This window comes from Rhinolophus ferrumequinum, chromosome 15, assembly GCF_004115265.2.
Source record: "Rhinolophus ferrumequinum isolate MPI-CBG mRhiFer1 chromosome 15, mRhiFer1_v1.p, whole genome shotgun sequence".
NCBI lineage: Eukaryota > Metazoa > Chordata > Mammalia > Chiroptera > Rhinolophidae > Rhinolophus > Rhinolophus ferrumequinum.
In genome coordinates this window covers 41,338,302-41,356,651 of record NC_046298.1, presented here as the reverse complement: position 1 = coordinate 41,356,651, position 18,350 = coordinate 41,338,302, and the positions used below count along the sequence as shown (strand labels likewise).

Below are 18,350 nucleotides of genomic sequence, written 5' to 3'. Positions count from 1 at the left end.
CCTGGGCACCTACTGCTTGCGCTGGACCCTGGTGGGTAGGTACCTTCTCATCAGCCACACCCCCTTCCACTTTCCTCAGGAACCTAACCAGCTGAGGTTCTAGGCCACGGAGGACTATATAGTGTGCACGAAGCACTGAAGTCATACGAGCTACAGCCTCTGGCAGACTTGCAGAAACTAGTAAGTACTGTGACATCATCTGTCCTTGTCCCCTATAATTTATTCCCACAAAACAGCCAGAGGGATTCCATTAAAATAAGAGTCAGCTCACTTGATTCTCCTGCTCAGAACCCTCCCCTTCACTGAGCGAAAGTTCAAGTCCACTCCATGGCTCACAGGCCCGCAGTTTGGGCCTTGTTACCTCACGGACTCCATCTTCCTCTCCTCTCACTTGCTAGCTCTGCTTTGCCACATTGGTCTCCTTGTTTCCATGCTGTTCCTCCACCACCAGACACGTTCCAGCCTCAGTGCCTTTGCACTTGCTTTTTTCTTTGCTGGGACATTCTTCTTTCGTATACTTACTTCAAATCTCTATGCCAACATCACTTCAAAGAGCTTCCCTTAACCATCCTATCTAAAATAGCAATTCCTGTTTTCCCAGCCATTCCTTATTTCCCTTATCTTACTACATTTTACCTCCACAGAATTTATCACTGCTGCATATTTTCTTATTGTTTGTCTTACACAGAACTTACGCTCCAAGTGGTTTTGTTCACCACTATATCTCCAGTGCCTGTGAGTGCTTGGCATGAGGAGCTGAGTAAAAGTTCAACGAATTAATTTTCCAGTTCCATCCTTGCTGTCTCATTGCACAGACGTATACATTTTAATTAACAAGTCTTATCTTTTCTCCACCTTTATCCATTGTTTTACACATGGTGTGTGATGGTTAACTTTAAAACTAGTTCATAGCTCATGGAATACAGGATCATGACACATTTCAAGGGCGATGGCTATTCCTCAATGGTTCCAGACTTGCATATGGAAAATGTAACTATTGAGAGTTTGTGTTGTCTTGAGGGCAGTGTGAATGCATTTTTGGTTGGATGAGTTCAGAGAACTTTGGGGGAAGAGAATGGAAGTATAGAACAAAGCGTTCATACCTATGTTGAATGTTCAAAGGAGTGGACTGTAGTGGACTTTTGGGGGGAGGGTTAGCTAGTGTCTGCACCCCCTTTCCACAGTTAGAAAAATCCCAGCTATCTGAAAGCCTGTTGCCCTCTGTTGAAGCCAACAAAGATGTTTGTCTTTCTGCCTCTGTTGGTACTAAGGTGACCTTGGCAAGTCCTGTTGTACTTGGGAATCAGGAGTTAATAACACTAAAGAAGCAGGGACGGGTGAATCTAGTCCTGCTATGGCAGCTGGGACAAGTTCTATTTTCCAAAGATGGCTGCAACAATTTCTCTCATCCCACCTGTTCCTCTACAATCTGGTCTTGACACTCTTTCCACTGAGAAGTAGGGTCTCTGTTCCCTCCTCTTAAATCTGAGTTGTGCAACTTGCATGTAACCAATAGAAAGTGGTAGAAGTGACACTGCAGGACCCCCAAGATTAGGTAGAAAAGCTATGTAGCTTCTGCCTGAGTCTCTGGAATACTGTCCACGAAGCCTTCAGCCACCACATAACCTGGAGGCAGCCACGCTGTGAGGAAGCCCAAACTAGCCCATGTGAGGCCACGTGGAGAGGTCTGAGGCTGTAGAGGGACACTTATCCAGCCCCCAGCTGCCTGGCTCCAAGCCCTGCTTGATTGCACCTTGAGCCAGAACCACCCAACTGGGCCCTTCCCCAAATCCTGGCCCACGGCACCCATGAGAGATAACATGATTGTTGTTCACAATAAATTTTGGTGGGATTTGTTCTGAGCAACAGATAGCAAACACAGCCTGTTTCTGGGGCAGCACAGGCAGTGAATGACTAGTGTCCAGTGGTCATTAGCACCAGCGTAGCCTCATCGGACCGGTTCTGTGGCATGATCATGGCTGGGCTATGGTTAGAGGCAAACTGCCAGTGTTCCTGCTCACTTTCCAATCCTGTTTTTCTAATCACTTCTGGAATTCTGTAAGTGATCCCACGTTCTCTCAATCAATTTCCTTTCTGCCCCGGAGGAGGCTTCTGTTGCTTGGAACTAAATCTGTGATGCACATTTCCATCTCCACTTACACTGGGATACCTTTTCAGTCTCAGCTGGGACGTCTCCTCCTCCTGGAAGCCTTCCCTGACCTCTCAGGCTGGGTCAACTGCCCGCTCTGGGTTCCTGCAACCCCTATGCTCCCTGCTGCCAGTGCTGCCCACTCTGAGTTGTCATTGTCTGGGGACAAGCCTGTCTCCCCCACAGTGATTGCAGGAGGGCAGTAATCACTGCTCCATGCCAAGCATTGCCCAGCCCGGGGATGGGCATAGAGCAAGGGCTCAGGGGATGCGGACTGGTTTGAAGTTAAGTGGAGGGAGGCTTGGGTCCCTCTGGGATTTGCGATGAGGTGAGAGACACTTTCTCAGCTTGATTTGGACTGGAAGTCACTGTTACTCTGGGAAAAGAATCCCAGGGAGGAATAAAGGAAGGAGAGAGGGATGATGCGGCGATTGGGTGCATAACTCTCAAGGAAATGTGGGGTCGTTTTGACTATAGGACTTCGACCTTAGATGTCTAGGTCTGGGTGTAGGAAATTTTTTGCCATGATGGGGAAAGGGGGTTGGCTGGCTGATTCTCTTAAGAACTTGGGACTCCTGGGTCTGAGAGAAGAGGCTGGGGGTGCAGACTCCTGGGTCTGAGGGAGGAAGGGTCCGGGGGCCTGGACTCCTGGATCCAGAGGAGCTGGGTCCCTCATTCTGGGCTCTCTGATCCCAGACCCCCGAGTTAATCAGGTGGGGCTCAGGCCTCCAGGACTGCCTAGTTCCCGATGCCAAGGTGCCCCCTAGTGACCACTGCACTTTTTCCACACACCAGAGGACAGACGAGGCTTGGCAGTTTATTTCCGCTTCACAAACCCCTTCCAGCCCCTGGGGCTCCCTTAGCAGCATATCTTGGTACCCTGTGAGGTGGAAAGAGAGGTGGTTTAGATGGTATCACATCCAGGTGGGGTGGAGTAGGCAGGGCCAAGGGAGGAAACGTGGGCAGGCCGGGGGACTCACCTGGCCTCCGGGCCTGGGCTGCGATCGTGGGCCCACAAAGGCAGCTGGAAGGGTGACTTTCCCTTTAGGAGTTTCTGCAATGAGAGTTTGAGGGTGGCTGTTGATTTCCTAGGACCAGTGTTTCCTGTCTGCCCCCATGCCCTCTTCCCTCAGACCCAAGAGTCCCGGACCCCGCTGCCCTCTCCACTTACTCTGTGGCTCCCTCCCTGGCCTGGTGGCTGGAGGTGATTTCCCATGGGACTGAGGCCGTAGTCCTCATTCTTGGCAAAGTAAGAGGGGCCCGAAGTCTGGGGAAGGCCTGGAGGGGAGGAGATTAAGAAATTTTACAGCTGAACTGCAGCTGTGCTTCATTTCACAGGCCTAGGCAGGGGTAACACAGTGGTGGCGTGGGGAGGGGTGTCTGGAGGGAGCAGTAGAACAGGATCTTGTTCCCAGCTCTTGCTCTTTTTCGCCCTAACACCTCTGGCTTGAATAGGAAGAAGTTTTAATTTGTCTACCTGTCCATCCACCCATCCATTCACCCTTTCTTCCTTCCTTTCTTCCTCCCTCTCTCCCTCGCTCCCTCCCTTTTCCTTCCTTCTCTTCATTCATTCATTCATCCATTCATCCCACAAGTGTGTCAGGCACTGTTCTGGGCTCTGAAGAGAGCCATGAATCAGACAGATGAAAATCTTTCTTCTCAAGCAGCTGACAGTCTACTGAGCAAGAGGCTTACCATGAGTAATCAGTGTATGAACAAGGAAATATCCCAGAGAGGATCAGGTGTCCTTCAGAGAACTGAAACAGGCATGGGGAGAGTGTATTGGGGGGGGGGGGTGGCAGCAGTGAGCGGACATGAGGGTAGTGGGGAGTGCAGGGGGAAGATGTCTCGAAGGACAACTGAGCAGAAGCCTGAGTGCAAGAAGGATGTGGGGAGAGGCCCTGTGATGGCAGGGGTGCGTGCTGGCCTGTTAGAACAGTGAGGGGTCCATTGTTGCCGGAAAGGAGTAGGGGGGTAGTAGGAGGTCATCGGAGAGATGGGTTCAGATCCTCAGGTTTTACGGGCTGTGAAGAGGACACTGGCTTTAATTCTTGGAGCCCTCGGAGGTAGTAGGGGCTCTGAGAGGTCAGGGAGGGGATCTGACTCAGGTTACAGAGGCCCGATATTGCGGACTCCATCGAAACCCATGGGGTCCATGCCAAGTTTGTCCCCATTCTCCACATGGAGATACTAAAGATGGGAAGATCCCCTGAATGATGACGTCACCCCATAGAGGTAGGTTTCTCAGATGGAGAACAGCAGCGTGTGGGAGCACCCTGTGCAAATCATGGCCGTAGTGACACTGCTCATTAATACAGTCCCATTCACCCAGTGCCCACAGCAGCCCCACGCGGCGGGGACTGGCATCGTACCCATTTTACAGACAAAGGAATCGAGGCCCACAGAAGGCGTGGAAGATGGGCTCTGGAGTCTGGAGCCAGGGGCCTGGGTTCCAGTCCTGGCCATCACCTTCGAGCAGGGTGACCTTCAGATCTCTGAGCCTCAGTGTCCCCCTCTGTATAATAGGAATCATAACAATACCCATCTTATTGGGTTGTCCTGACAATTAAACGTACACATTAAACAGCAGTGCTGGGTACGGTTCAGGGAATATACTCAATAATAGTGTAGTCACTTCGCATGGTGACAGATGGCTACTAGACTTATCACATTATAAGGGATATAAATGGCGAATCACTATGTCGTACGCCTAAAACTAATATAATTTGTATGTCAACTATACTTTAATAAAACGTTTTTTTTGACAAGCAGTGCCAGGCATCATCCAGGAAGAGGGATGCACACGTTAACTATTCTTCCTATGACAGTCATCTTGATGGCAAGTGGGGTTGTCTCGTCTGCAGTGTTTTGAAGAATAAAGGAGCAGGAGGTGCCTGGATTTTGAATCAGGAAGGGTTTGGGGAGAAGAGGAAAGGGCATGCTAGCGGAGGGCATAGCCTAGGCCGAGGGGCGACCATGTGGCTGGAGGTGCCTCTCAGCCTGCCGTTCTGGCTGTGTCCCCCTGGTTGTCCTCAGGGAGCCGGCTGAGTACCTCCTAATGTTTCCATTTGCTTTTGGCTGCAGATCGGGATCTGTTTTTAGCTTCCCTGGCTGGTGTCACCATTCTCCACCCCCTCCCCTTCCTGCTGGCTCTCTTGTTTGCTGTGGTAGAATAATGTTCCCAGACTTCCTGAGTTGTTTGTTTGAAGACGGCCGGTATTGATTGAATCTTGTGAGTGCTCAGTCTGAGATGCTAACAGAGATCTGCCCTTCCCCAGTGGGCCAGGGTCTCAGAAAAGCCTGGGGTGGGAGATGCAGCATGGGGAGAGAAAAGAGCAAGGCTGGGCTTGCTTAGAAAATTAGCAGATTGTTTTTGAGGTCTTGAAGGCCTCCCAACACTGGCTTCTCAGGCTGTGTGGGTTTGGCAGGTGCAGTTACCTCTCTCGGCCTTTTTCCTCTGAAAAATGAGGATAGGAACACTTTTGACTTCATAGCGTTGTTGGTGTTAGTTCAGCTACGGGCATGGTCAAAGCGGCCAGGAGCCAAAAATACCCCTCTGCCAAGTCAGACCCCTCCCGGCATGGCAGAGACTGAGACCCCTGGCGTTTTCCAGAACAGGCAGCAGACCGCTGGTGCGATAAGCAACTCTGGACACAGCCTCTTGCGCCCGATCTGCGCTAGGGGGGCCTGCTCATCTGCCACCTCACTCAGCCAACCCCCACCCCAAAAACCGCATATATGCCTCCCTCCCTCTACCCTGGGGCGACTTCACCGGCCCCCATCTGTGGGACCAGTAAACCTTGCCCGGGAGCGCAGAATAAAGCACTCACTTTTCTCAACCCGCCTGACTCTCTTAGCTTCATTATCTCCCCGCAAGCCTTACAGTTGGGAAGACTCAGTTCAACTTATTTATTCAACACCTATTTATTGCGCACCTACTGTGACAGGCACTGTCCTAGGCTCTGGAGATATAATGACAATAAAGCAAAGTCCTAATCTTCAGGAGGGTGAGAACCTGCTGTTAGTGACAGAAAACAAGAAAAACTGTTCCATTTGCCAGGTGATGAAAAACACTATGCAAATGCAGCAGGCAGGGGCTTGGAAGGACCAGGGTGCTGTTTTCAATAGGGTGGTCAGGGAAGACCTCCTTGAGGAGGGGATGAGAAAATGAGCCTAGAGGAAGGAGATCAAGATAGAGAGAACAGATTGTGCAAGGGTCCTCAGGACATGCCTGAGATGCTGGAAGGAGAGCCAGAAAGCCAATGAGGTGGAATGAGTAAAGAAGAGAACAAGAGAAGAGGCCATAGAAGTGTGGCTGTCTGGTCACACAGCACCTTGTAAATGGGTACAGAGAATGAGCACTGAGCCAGACCAGGGACGGACGAGACTCAAGCTGCCCACTTCAGACCAGCACCTGACTCACCATCTTCAGTTGGCCTTTACTTCTCGGACTCCTGGGGGACAGATCCTGTGGAGGGGGCAGTGGGGGAGCTGATGGCGTCACCTGGGGAGACAGAGGATGGGGAGAGGGTTGGGAACTGCCATTTTTGTTCTCACCTACATGTCTTTCTGCCTGGCGTTTCAGCACCCAGGCACTGTTCTAGATATTGGAGATATAATGGAGAATGAGACAAAGTCCTAACCCTCAGAAGGGTCCCAACTGGAGGGAGCCATAGCCCCAAACCCTTGTGGAAACAAAAGTCTAGGCCCAAAGGACCCCAGAATCCTGTCACCAGCCCCTCCTCCCTCAAGCCCAGGAGCCCAGGCCCCTGGCCCCTCCTCCCTCGTACCCAGGAGTCCAGGCCCCCAGCCCTCCTCCCTCAGACCCAGGAGCCCAGGCCCCCAGCCCCTCCTCCCTCGGACCCAGCAGCCCAGGCCCCCAGCCCCTCCTCCCTCAGACCCAGGAGTCCAGGCCCCCAGCCCCTCCTCCCTCAGGCCCAGGAGTCCAGGCCCTCAGCCCCTCCTCCCTCAGGTCCCAGGAATTTTAGTTGCAGCTCTTGCCTGGCCCTCCTTACCCGCCCCAGCTCCTCCTCTCCATCTTCCTGGTCATTGCTGTACTCTGGGTCCTCAGCAGTGGCCCTGGCTTCCGCTGGCCTCCCTTGAAATTGGTGGATACTCACAACCTCTCGGCCCTTGATCTCAGTGCGGCAGAAGGGGCAGGTCTGGCTGTCTGAGTGCTGGGAGGGTGTGGAAGGAAAGGGTCAGGGTCTCCCTGTTTCCTCCACGTCCCCTGGGACTACAGGGACTTCATATCCAACAGTGATGTGGGGAGGACAGACAGGGGGAGGGCAATGGGGGGAGAGAGAGTCATGAAGAGAGGAAGTTGGGGAGAGAGATGCAGGACAGAAAGGGAACTGGACCAGAGCCCGAGGCCAGGAGCGCGTACAAATGGGGAGCCCAGTGGAACCATGGTGTCGTGTGGGTCTAGATAGTACCGGCTAAGAATGCCTGAGGCACTTGCCTAGGCCCCCACAGACAACACCCCGACCCCCGCCACTACAGGGGCCAGTGTCTGGACCAGCCCTTGTGGTTCTTATTATGATCTCAGGATGCACCTCACCAAAAACCATCAGGGAATTATGAAGAACAAGACTTATCACTCACTCATAGGTCCTGGAGGGTACATGGCATGCAAGAGGGCCACACAGTGAGGTGGCAGGTAGAGAGAGAGGGAGGATGCATAGACCTGGGGCTCTGCCTTTATTAGGGGCCAAGTGGGGTGCTTAGGGTTTTGTGGGTTCACTCCTTATTGGTGAATTTAAAGTATAGGAGTGGGAATTAGGGTGCAGGAATTAGGGTGGAGTCACTCCAGCTGTCAGTTACCTGGGTTACCCAGGGCTTTCTAAAGGGGAACTTCATGCGTGGGGGCATCCTGGTTCCTTATGTACCGTGTTTTCTCAAAAATAAGACCTAGCCGGACAATCAGCTCTAATGCGTCTTTTGGAGCAAAAATTAATATACCGTAAGACCTAGACATATTATATTATATAAGACCCGGTCTTATATAAAACCCGGTGTTATATAAGACCTGTTCTTCTATAAGACCGGGTCTTATATTATAGTAAAATAAGACCGGGTCTTATATTAATTTTTGCTCCAAAAGACGCCTCAGAGCTGATTGTACCACTAGGACGTATTTTCCGGGAAACACGGTAGCTGTTTTGTTAGTAGTTATGTCTCACAGCTGGCAATTTGTTTATTCGAGATAGATGTCTTTGAAGTGGATGACTCAGCAATCAAAAGCGTAATGTCAGGCATTTACATTATAACCAAGAAGCTTAATGTGAGGCGCTTACGCTTCACAGGAGTGACAGCTCTCTTTCCCCAGGGACCTTTCCCGGGCTTCGGGGCTTGGAGCCTCACTGTGGCCCTGGGAGGTTACCAGCACCAGCTCCATTCTCCAAAGATGGAGGCTAAGGCTCAGAGAGGTGAAACCACTAGCCTCAGATCTCCCAGTGAGGGAAAGAAGGAGCCCTTTCCATGAATAATGTAGCTGGACAAGGAGAAGCAGAGGTAACAGACACAGAGCGAGATGGGGACAGACACAGACAGGCAGGCTCCTGTCCTCACTCCTGAGTGACTCTCAACAAGTCTCTGATCTCCCTGGGCCTCAGTTTCCCCATCTGATTGAGGCACAGATGAGAGCCTTTAGGGGAATGTCCCATAGAGTGGGGTACACCGGATAGGAAAGCAAGGAAGGGTCAGACCCACCTGCCAGGCGGCCAGGCAGCGGCTACAGAGCAGGTGCCCGCATGGCTCGATCTTCACGTCCTTGTTGCTCTCAGCACAGATCTTACAGAGTTCGAACGTGGAGTCCATTGCCCAGTACAGCTGCAGCTGCTCCTGGCAGGTGAGAAAGTAGGAGGACAGGGAGGGGTGGTGATGTCAGCCATGGGGTACAAGTTGGTCCACAGGAAGAAAGTTCCAAACTTCTGAGCTAGCCCCAAACCCTCTCCCAAGTTCAAAGCCATGTGTCTAGCTGCTTTTACATGTACCCCTTGTTATGAAATTTGTTCTCTGGGGTTGTTTGCTGGTTTAGCAACTAAAAATACATGATGCTGTTAAATTTGATTTTCAAACACATGAAGGATACATTTTTAGGTATAAGTATGTCCCAAATATTGCCTGGGATATACATATATTTAAAAAAATTTTTTTTTTTTGGTTTCTCTTCCACCCGTAGGGTGACTGTGAAGACTAAGGTACAGGGGCTGTCACTGGTGAATGCTCAGGTGCATTCGCTGTTCTGATGATCTTAGAAGTATCATTTCCTGGTTTAATCCCCATGAAAACCCCTGGGTAGGAGGCAGAAGCTGTATTTTCCAGAGGAGGAACAGAGGCTCAGAAAGATTTACCTCAGGTCACATAGCTACAAGCCAGCACAAACACCCAAGGCCCCTGGGATTCCAGGGCCCGACTCCTGAGCCAAGTGTGGTGTTGAGGGCAGCAAGCAAGGACGGGGGCGACGGGGGAGATGGTAGGTAGAGGAGGGCACAGGCCTGGGCTTCACCTCTGACACGTGGATGCGCTGATGAGGTTCCATCTGGCAGAGTTCCGTCAGGTCTGGGTTGTGGTTCTTCCCATCTGGGTAGAGGTAGCTGCGGGAGGGAAGGGAGGGGGTACTGAGAGGCTGTCCAGTCTATCCTCACAGACTAACACGGACTCTCCCACCCCTGCTACAGGGCCCAGCGCTCTTGGATGACCATTTGCCCAAATCTCTTGTTGGCCTGGAGACATTTTTCCTCCTCTCTCATCAAATTGGCACCTCCCGGGCAAGCCGTGGCCCCTCCGAACCCCAGGGCAGGGCCATGTCCCCCCAGACCCCCATAGACGGGCACACATAACCTAAGTGACTCAAATTCTGGGAACACGGTTAAGATGAATGGCAACCAGGAAACTGATCAAAATCCAGGCCTTGCCCTCCCCAAGTGTCAACCATCCTAGAGTCTTCAGGCCCAAGCATAACAGCATCTCACAGTCACAGATTGCTGGGGTGACCAAATCCTAGAGTCTTAAACTAGCAGGGCTAGAAGGACCCTTTTAGACCATCTACACTACTTCTCGCTTCACAGCTTGTGACTGAGGCCCAGTGTGGGAGAGGCGACCACCCAGTGTCGCCCAGTGAGGCCCGGAGGGACGCAGACCAGAGCTGTGGGTCCAAGCACCAGGCTCCAGGGCAGCCCAGAAGGTGGCTCTGCACCCTGTGGTTCTCCCATCCAGGTCATAACTGCACCTTCAGACCAACAGCTGGGTCAAAAGTCCCCTAAGGCTGGTGGCTTTGCCTGGCCTGGGCCCCAGTGCAGCTCTCCCACAAACACACTGTGTGACCCGGGCTGGGCAATTTTACCTCTCTGGCCTCAGTTTTCCCTTCTGTAAAATGGACATAATCACACCTACGGCAAAGATGGGTAGTAGGATTAACTAAGACAGTGCTAATAAAACATGCAGCTCCCCTCCTCCACAGGTAAACGTCTAAAAAGAGGGAACTGCTAAGATCAACTTCAGACCCAGAAAGATGGCTCACTGTGGGGTAGAAAGAACTGGTGTTCCTCCCCCTCTTTCAGGGCTTTCATTTTCCCATCTATGAAATGGGGTGTGTGTGTGTGTGTGTGTGTGCACACATACGTGTGTGTAAGGCAGGGGGCGTTAAACCAGACTGATGGTATTCACAATATTTTAACTCTGGAATCCTCTTCTCCAATGAGATCTGACCTGAACTCAGAATAGTATAGTGGGGAAGGACCTGTATTCTGAGCCTGGCTGCCTGGCTTCAAATACCAACTCGCTAGCTCAGTGACTGTGTGACCTGGGCAGTGGCTCTGTCTCTTTGTGCCTCAATTGTAAAATAGGGACATCATATGTGTGTGTATATACAAATAAATTTCAGTGCATAGGCAAATTTGCATGAATATAATTTGCCTCCACGCTAACATTTATTTGTAACCCTTACATCAATACCCGTGGCTTGTGCATTCAGGAACACAGCAGCAAAAAATTTGAGTCGCCCAACAGGCATGCCCCAGGAAAGGCTGAAGAAGGCAACACTTGGCCATCTTGTAAACCAGTGTCCTTTCACTGTCTGTTTAGTGTCACATTTCTTGCATTTTTGAGCTTTTTCTTGGTGAGTTTTCTGTTTACAATGCCCCCTAGGCTTTGTGCTGAAATGCTGTTTAGCACAAGAAGGCTTCGATGTGCCTTAGGGAGAAAATATATGAGTTAGATAAGTTTCCGTTCAGGCCCGAGTTATAGTGCTGTTGGCTGTATGTTCAAAGTTAATGAATCAACAATATATATTACATTAGGTGTTTTTAAACAGAAACATTCATAAAGGTTATTATGTAGTGACTGGTTGACAAAAATGTGACCAGTCTTGCAGGAACCTAAACCCGTATTTTCCTTAAGAGCAATGGCTCAGTATTTACCAATTCAGTGTTCGCTGCAACTTTATAGAACACAACGATCAGGAATAATGAGAATCAATTGCATATCATCTATCTATCTATCTCGTATCGTATCGTATAAATATGACTGCTAAGAAGGCTCTGGTTAAAAGTCCAGGGTGGGACTTGGGAACCACACCTGCCTTTTTCCTCCACCCCTCCTATCTAAAGCAGCTTCTAAAAGAGAGGCCCTTGGGGCAGCCAAGGTTACAGAGGGAAAACCACCAATCTAGCTGTTTGCCCAGTTCTCTTCCTCCTCTAACAGTCTGGGTTCTACAACAGGGTATGGATATCTAGAAGCCAAAGCTCTGAGCGCAATTCCAAAAAGTGGAGACACAGGGGTTGTGTGTCAAATTCCCCACACCCTTTTTGGAGCTGGGCTAGCTCACATGGCGGCTTTATGGACAAGCCTCTTCCTCAAGACCCTTGTCTGCCACCTGCTGGAACACTGTAGTATTGCAAGTTTATGATGTCTGCTGTGTGAATTGTGTGCCCTCAGCGGTGGTGATGGTGGGCAGCGCTCCACGCGCACAGCATTTTGAGGTACATTCTGCTGATACCCTCCCCTGCCAGGATGGGGACTCACAAGCCTTCCTTTTGTCCTTCCAGGAGCGCCTTGAACAGGGGTTTATTGAGAGGGATGGTCTGAAGGATGCTGCCATCTGAGCTCACGTATCCGATAGCCCACTGCCCCAGGCGAGTGCAACTGGGCCGGAAGATGTAGCTGGAAAAAGAGGCAGATAAGGGAGGGAATGGTCACCACTGTCCCTTCTGGGACTCCCAGCCCTTCACACTGTTGGGGATCCAGGTGTCTAAGTCCTCGCCCCCTTACACACAGCTTCCCACTTTTTAGGCAGTGAGGCATTAGACCCCTGTCTGCCCTACATATATGGGATTACTTATTGCTTCCACCTGCTTGGCTTCTCTTCCTCCTTCACTGGGGTTAGACAAGGCTGATTCTGGCTTTGCCAATCAGTGCGTTGCAGGACCACTGACCATAGTGATGGGAGTCAGCCTTGGGACTTTTGCTAGAAGTCCCAGCAAAGTACCCCATTAATACAGAGGTAGCTAAGCTGATAGGGTATACAGTTTGAGGTTCTAGAAACTATTTGCCACCCTGAGGAGAGACCATGTCTGCGAATGGAGCTAACGGAGGAAAGCAGAGATGGGATAAACAGAAACCGATTCCTGACAATAGCATGGGAGCACCTGGATCCAGCTGTGCCTGAAACCTAAAATCTGGTCTTTTCAATTTTGGGAATTAATTCATCCCTTTTTCTTTCCCTTTAAACTAGTTTGCAGTGTAACTGGAAAAGTGCCAATACACTTGCTGTCCTGGGGGTCCTACACCCCAGCCCTGCAAAGACTCACGAATCTGACCTCCTATTCCCTTAATCTCTTCGTGTTCCAAGGAGCTCAGCTCCTCAAATCTTAACCCTCTGGGGGACCCAACAGCTCAAAACTCCTGGCTTGAATAATTTCAGGACTCAGGGGTCTGGTTCCCAGTTTCCTACCCCAGGAGGTGGGGGGTCATATTAAAAACATTTACTAGATGGTACAGCCTGGGCTCTAACCTATCAGAAATGGGCCTTATCCTGGGACAGGGTCTTCAGGCCTCCTGCCAGACCACGTGTTGTCCCTTTAGCTACTGGATTGTAGGAAGGTCCAGGAGGTCCGGGAAGAAGAGGTGGAGTGGCCGAGGGCACTCAGTGTCCCACCTCCACTGTCTGGGGCCCCAGGTCCCTCAGCCCTTCAGTTCTTTCCCTGAAGGATGTCTGGGTTTCTACCACCACCCACCCTGGACCCAGAGGCCTGATGCCCTGGCAGTCTCCTCCCGAGGCCTGGTTCCTTACCTGCCTGGCTTGTCCCTGCAGGCCTGCAGACGTGCTCGGACCTCATCATACGTGAGGAAGGCCATGTACCCCGGGTGGTTGACTGCCAGGAGCTGCCAGTTCTTGAGGAGTGTTGGCCATGGCTGGAGCCGGGTGATGCTTGGATCAGGGAGGGGCCAAGGAAGCAGCCACCTTCCTAGTGCTTCCCAGGATCCAAGAGCCCAGCCACCTTGCTCACACTCACAGGGGGCCTCAGAGATCTCTCTTTTTTCACAGAACACTCCAGACACTTATTCCTCAGGACCCAGGAGTCCAGGTCCCCAGTTTCCTCCACCCACAGACTGAGTCTAGGTCCCCAGCCTTCTCCTGCCTTAGACCTGGGAATCCAGGCCCCCAGCTCCTCCTCCCTCAGAACCAGGAGTCCAGGCCCCCACCCTCTCCTTCCCTTACAACCTGAGTCTGGGCCCCCAACCTCGGCCTTCCCTGACCTGGAAGAGCCTGGTGAAGATATCAAATTCAAAGATGGACACATGGCCACTGCAGGTGAGGTCGATGGTGGAGCGCAAGGCTTGGGCTGCGGGGCCTGACTCCACGGGGTGGCAGGTACACAAGAGAGACTCAAACTCAGGCCAGGGCAGCACACATCTGGGTGGAGAAAGGTGGGGGGATGCAGGTAAGGCCTCTGGGAGCCTAGGAGGGGAGCACCTCTATGAAGGAGGCAGCTGGGGGCCTGGACTCCTGGGTCTGAGGGAGGAGGGGGTTGGGGGCCTGGACTCCTGGGTCTGAGGGAGGAGGGACTGGGGGCCTGGACTCCTGGGTCTGAGGGAGGAGGGGCCGGGGGCCTGGGCTCCTGGGTCCGAGGGAGGAGGGGGCTGGGGGCCTGGACTCCTGGGTCTGAGGGAGGAGGGACTGGGGGCCTGGACTCCTGGGTCTGAGGGAGGAGGGGCTGAAGGCCTGGACTCCTAGGTTCCTGGGCAGGGGCAGGACGAGGCTCCAGGAGTATAGGGGCCCTGAGGACAGGTGCTCACTCACCGGGATCCACAATGCTCCCTCCAGAAGGTGTGGGCCGGGGCCTTAGTGAGCTGGTATGTGTGTCCACAGTACTTTCCCTTGGGAAAAAGTGCGCTCAGCTCCGCGTACATGTGGCTGAAGATAAGGGCCAGCTTGGCCAGCTGTCGCCTGTGGAGATGGGGTCTGAGGACATGGCTGGACCCTGGGGCGCCCTCTATGTGGAACACCCACAGGACCCAGACTCTCTAACGCAGCAGTGCAGGGTAAAGTCTATGCCAACACTGCCTGTTGCAGTCCTGATACTTCTTCTCTCAGAACCTGTTTATTCTTCTGTGAAGGAAAACAGATGCTGCCCATATCCTCATCCTTCAGTACACAGGCCCTAATCTCTTCCTGAAGCCCACGGGCTGGAGGAAAAGCCTTGCCTAATCAGGTGTGGGGACCACTAGTGCTGAGTCATTTAGGGTGGTCTGTATGCAGGTCTCGCTTGGAGCCTTCCTCTTTGTTCGAGCAGCACTGGGGAGCAGGCCCCCATGTTTTCTCCTACCAGCTACCTCCCTGAGATACTGATCAGGATGTGAGCAACAGTGGAGGTTAGCTCTGACACTTAGCTATGTGATTTTTGGAACGTTCCTTTATTTTCCCCCTAAGCCTCAGTTTCCTCAACTGTGAAATGGGCATAAGTGCAGGATAAGTATAGCCCCTGCCTCATGGGGGGAGTGATGAAGATTCTTATAAGCACATAAAATACCCAGCACACCCAGCATACACTTGGCACTCAGTGCATGTTAATTATTATTGCTGTTCTTATTTATATTAATATCCTTGGGCCAGGCCTGTAGGGTTCCTGATACCTTCTCTAGGGCCACCGCTGCCAGTTTCTAAGTACCCACCCTTCCCAGAGTCTAATTAATATGTAGCCAACTAATTCACCTTTGGCTGGTCCAAAGTGAGATGTGCTCTAAATGGGAAATCCTCACAAGACTTCAGAAACTTAGTGCAAAAGAAAAAAAAATGTTAATGATCTCATTAATCATTGCTTTATATTGGTTACAAGTTGAGGTGATAATACTTTGGATATAGTGAGTTAAAGAAAATGTTATCAAAACTCATCACCTGTTTAAAAAAATCTTTTTGTAATATGTCTACTAGAAAATGAAAAAAATACATGTGTGGCTTGCATTAGGTTTTAGTAGAGAGTGCTGGTCTAGAATCTTCTTCAAATAATTGCTAGGTCCCTGGTGGCTCTAGAATATCCACTTAGATTCTCACTAAACCCCTAAGCTTCTTAGTTTCTAGAACCCACTGAATCTAGAACAGTGGTTCTCAGAGGAGTTATACTACCCTCCTAAGGAGCATCTTAGAAGCTCCTTAGCTTCTGATGAGAAATTTACTCATCATAGTGATTGGGGTGTGGGAAGGCTAGAACATGGGGGACAATCCCCTCCAGCAAGATTTGCCCACATCCACTCAACTTTCCAGTGTCCCACCAAATATTCATGAAGGTGGAAAATGCATTTTTGATTATTTCAGGCTGGAACCCACTTCTGTTTTCCAAAAGCATTTTTGCACATTTTAAATTTATACGAATTTTACAGAAACTCAACTCTCCTATATATCAAGGGAAGACTGATTCAGCAACGGTTCTCCCTACAGATGCGCAAGTGTCTGACTCATCAGCTTTGCCTTGCAGAATAATTGTGATTGTGCCTTAGCATTTCCATTCAAAATCTAGGTAGTTTTATTACGAAGAACAGTCCTTTGATCATTCCCTTATAATACAGTTTGGGCATTATAGTGATTGAAAAAATATGAGTAGGTAGGTTATTTACATTAGGCATTTCATTTCAGGATTAATTTCAGGAGACACTACAAAATATTTGCTGCAAAGAAGGGGCACGTGGCGTGACTCAGTTGGAAGCCACTGGTCCAGATCTCACTGTGGGCTCTAGGCCTCCAGCCTCCTTGTCTGCCTCTGTCACTCATCAGTCCCTTCCCCAGAGTTCAGCACCAGAGCAGGCACCCTGCAGACAAACCCCACTGACATCTGAGCAAGCTGTTTCTCAGGAACTCAAGACCAGGAGGACCTTGTGAGTTCCCCAGGCAGGGGTCAGTGATGGAGATGTCAATACACCCCTCCTCTTGCAGGAAGCTCTCTGGAGTCCTCACAAGCTCAGGGTGTGTGTCTAAGGCATCTGGGAGAGTGCAGCAGTGGGAGGCAGCCTGCTGAGTGGCCAAGAAAGAGGGGAAATGGGGGCTGGCGGCATAGATGTGTGTTCAAGGAAGGAGAGGACTAGTTTCCCAGGGCGTGGCATAGTTTCCCAGGGTCCCTCAGGGAGAAGGGGTTGGGATCTGGACTACTAGGTCCTGAGAAAGCAGTGAGCTGGGGCCTACCTAGACTCCTGGGCCTGAGGGAGGAGGGGTGGGGAGCATGACCTGGGCCTCCTTCGTGATCCAACCTTTTTTCTGAGCAAAGGCGTCAGCTCACCTGAGTAAGGAGCCCTCCCGGAAGAGCTCGTCGTTGGCACTTCTTCGGCCCGGCGGTGGCAGCAGTGCCGCCACCTGCCTGCTCTTGGCCTCCAGGTTGGCGAGAAAGACGACAAGAAAGTCCCCGGCACCCCCGGAAGCCTCGGGAACACCTCCGCTGGCCGCCCGCCGGGCGTGGGCCACCTCTCGCAGCAGCTGCGTGGTGCGGGGCAGCAGGTCTCGCAGCGAAGGGGGACTAGAGGTGAGGCGGGGGTCTCCGCATTGCTCCTCCAGGCGCTGCAGTAGCCTCACCGCCCGGCCGAGCGCGCGGAGCTCTCCCCCGTGCCACCCTCGCGGGGCTGCCGCCGCAGCCATCGGTCCCTCGGGTGCCAGCGGAGGTTCGGGTGCGGCGGTGAAAGGCGCGGCCCCGCCCAAGTCAGGTTGGGGGCGGGACCGGGCGCCAGAGGTGAGGCGGGCCATGGAGAATCCGGAGGGGACAGCAGATAGGTACCTGTGACCCAAAGAGGGAGGGGCCTGGGGTTCCGGGGCCTGGGCCTCCGGGCCCTAGGTTCTCTGGAGATGGAGTTCGAAAGTCTCATCCCCAAAGGACAGGCTGATGGAGTGACTTCGGGATAGGGGACGATAGGGGTGATTCCTGGGTGAGTGGGAATTGCTGGTAGGATGCCTGGGCCCCTTTAGGGACGGGCTGAGGGTTGGGTCCAAAGGTTGAAGTGGAGGAGGGGCTGGGGGAAAACCTAGCACTTTTTCTGGGGGTGGGGGTAGGGCTGGGTCCTATCCGGATCCTGCAGGGGGTTGCGGCTAGGACGTAGCACTCCTGGGTCGTGGTGAAGGTTTGATCTTTGGTCGAGACATGGAATTAAAGGTCAGAGAGCTGAACTTTCTAGAAGGAAAGGTCAGGGAGATAGTGTGATTCCTTTGTCCGGAGAAGGAGTACTCAGCGCGACCAGACTCCTGAGTTTCCTAGGAGCAGGAGGTGGGGGCAGGGTGTCTGAGGGAGCAAGAATTTGGCGATATAGTAATTCCTGGGTTCCTATGAGAGGGGCCTGCGGGAAACTAGGCTGTTGGGCGCAAGGCTGGAGGGGCGTGGTTTTCTCTCCAACTTGCGCTACCTGTAGCTTGTGCCCAGCCTCGGCTGAGCGCTGGGCAGCCACCAGGGGCGCTGTGGGCGGGGCCGCTCGCCTACCCAAGGCACCAAGGCCACGCCCCTGGATCTCCAGACCACGCCCTGGGGGACCAGGCCAAGGTCTGATCACAAAAGGCACATACCTGGAGAATTGCGAATCAGATAATAATAGTAATAGCTAATATTTGTTGAACACTCTCTGTCGGGCCCTGTATGTCAAGCTACATTTTCTCACTGAATTTTCAAAAACCCTTTGAAGTGGAGGAGGGGGAGAGGGTGTAAGATGAGAGCTGAGTCTCCCATCGCAC

The 18,350-nt window shown here is 52.0% G+C and overlaps 1 protein-coding gene across 1 annotated transcript; it reads right to left on the bottom strand.

Annotated features, from left to right (window-relative positions):
- Positions 1-2,904: 2,904 nt before the first annotated feature.
- CBLC (Cbl proto-oncogene C) lies at positions 2,905-17,393 on the bottom strand. Its single transcript, XM_033127104.1, has 12 exons — positions 16,921-17,393; positions 14,454-14,600; positions 13,910-14,066; positions 13,443-13,564; positions 12,176-12,313; positions 9,660-9,747; positions 8,861-8,992; positions 7,165-7,326; positions 6,573-6,653; positions 3,321-3,427; positions 3,130-3,203; positions 2,905-3,029 (listed from the first exon to the last, which is right to left on the bottom strand). Exons 1-11 carry the CDS (start codon positions 17,376-17,378, stop codon positions 3,194-3,196), a joined length of 1,602 nt encoding a protein of 533 aa, XP_032982995.1. The 5' UTR covers positions 17,379-17,393; the 3' UTR covers positions 2,905-3,029; positions 3,130-3,193.
- Positions 17,394-18,350: the final 957 nt, after the last annotated feature.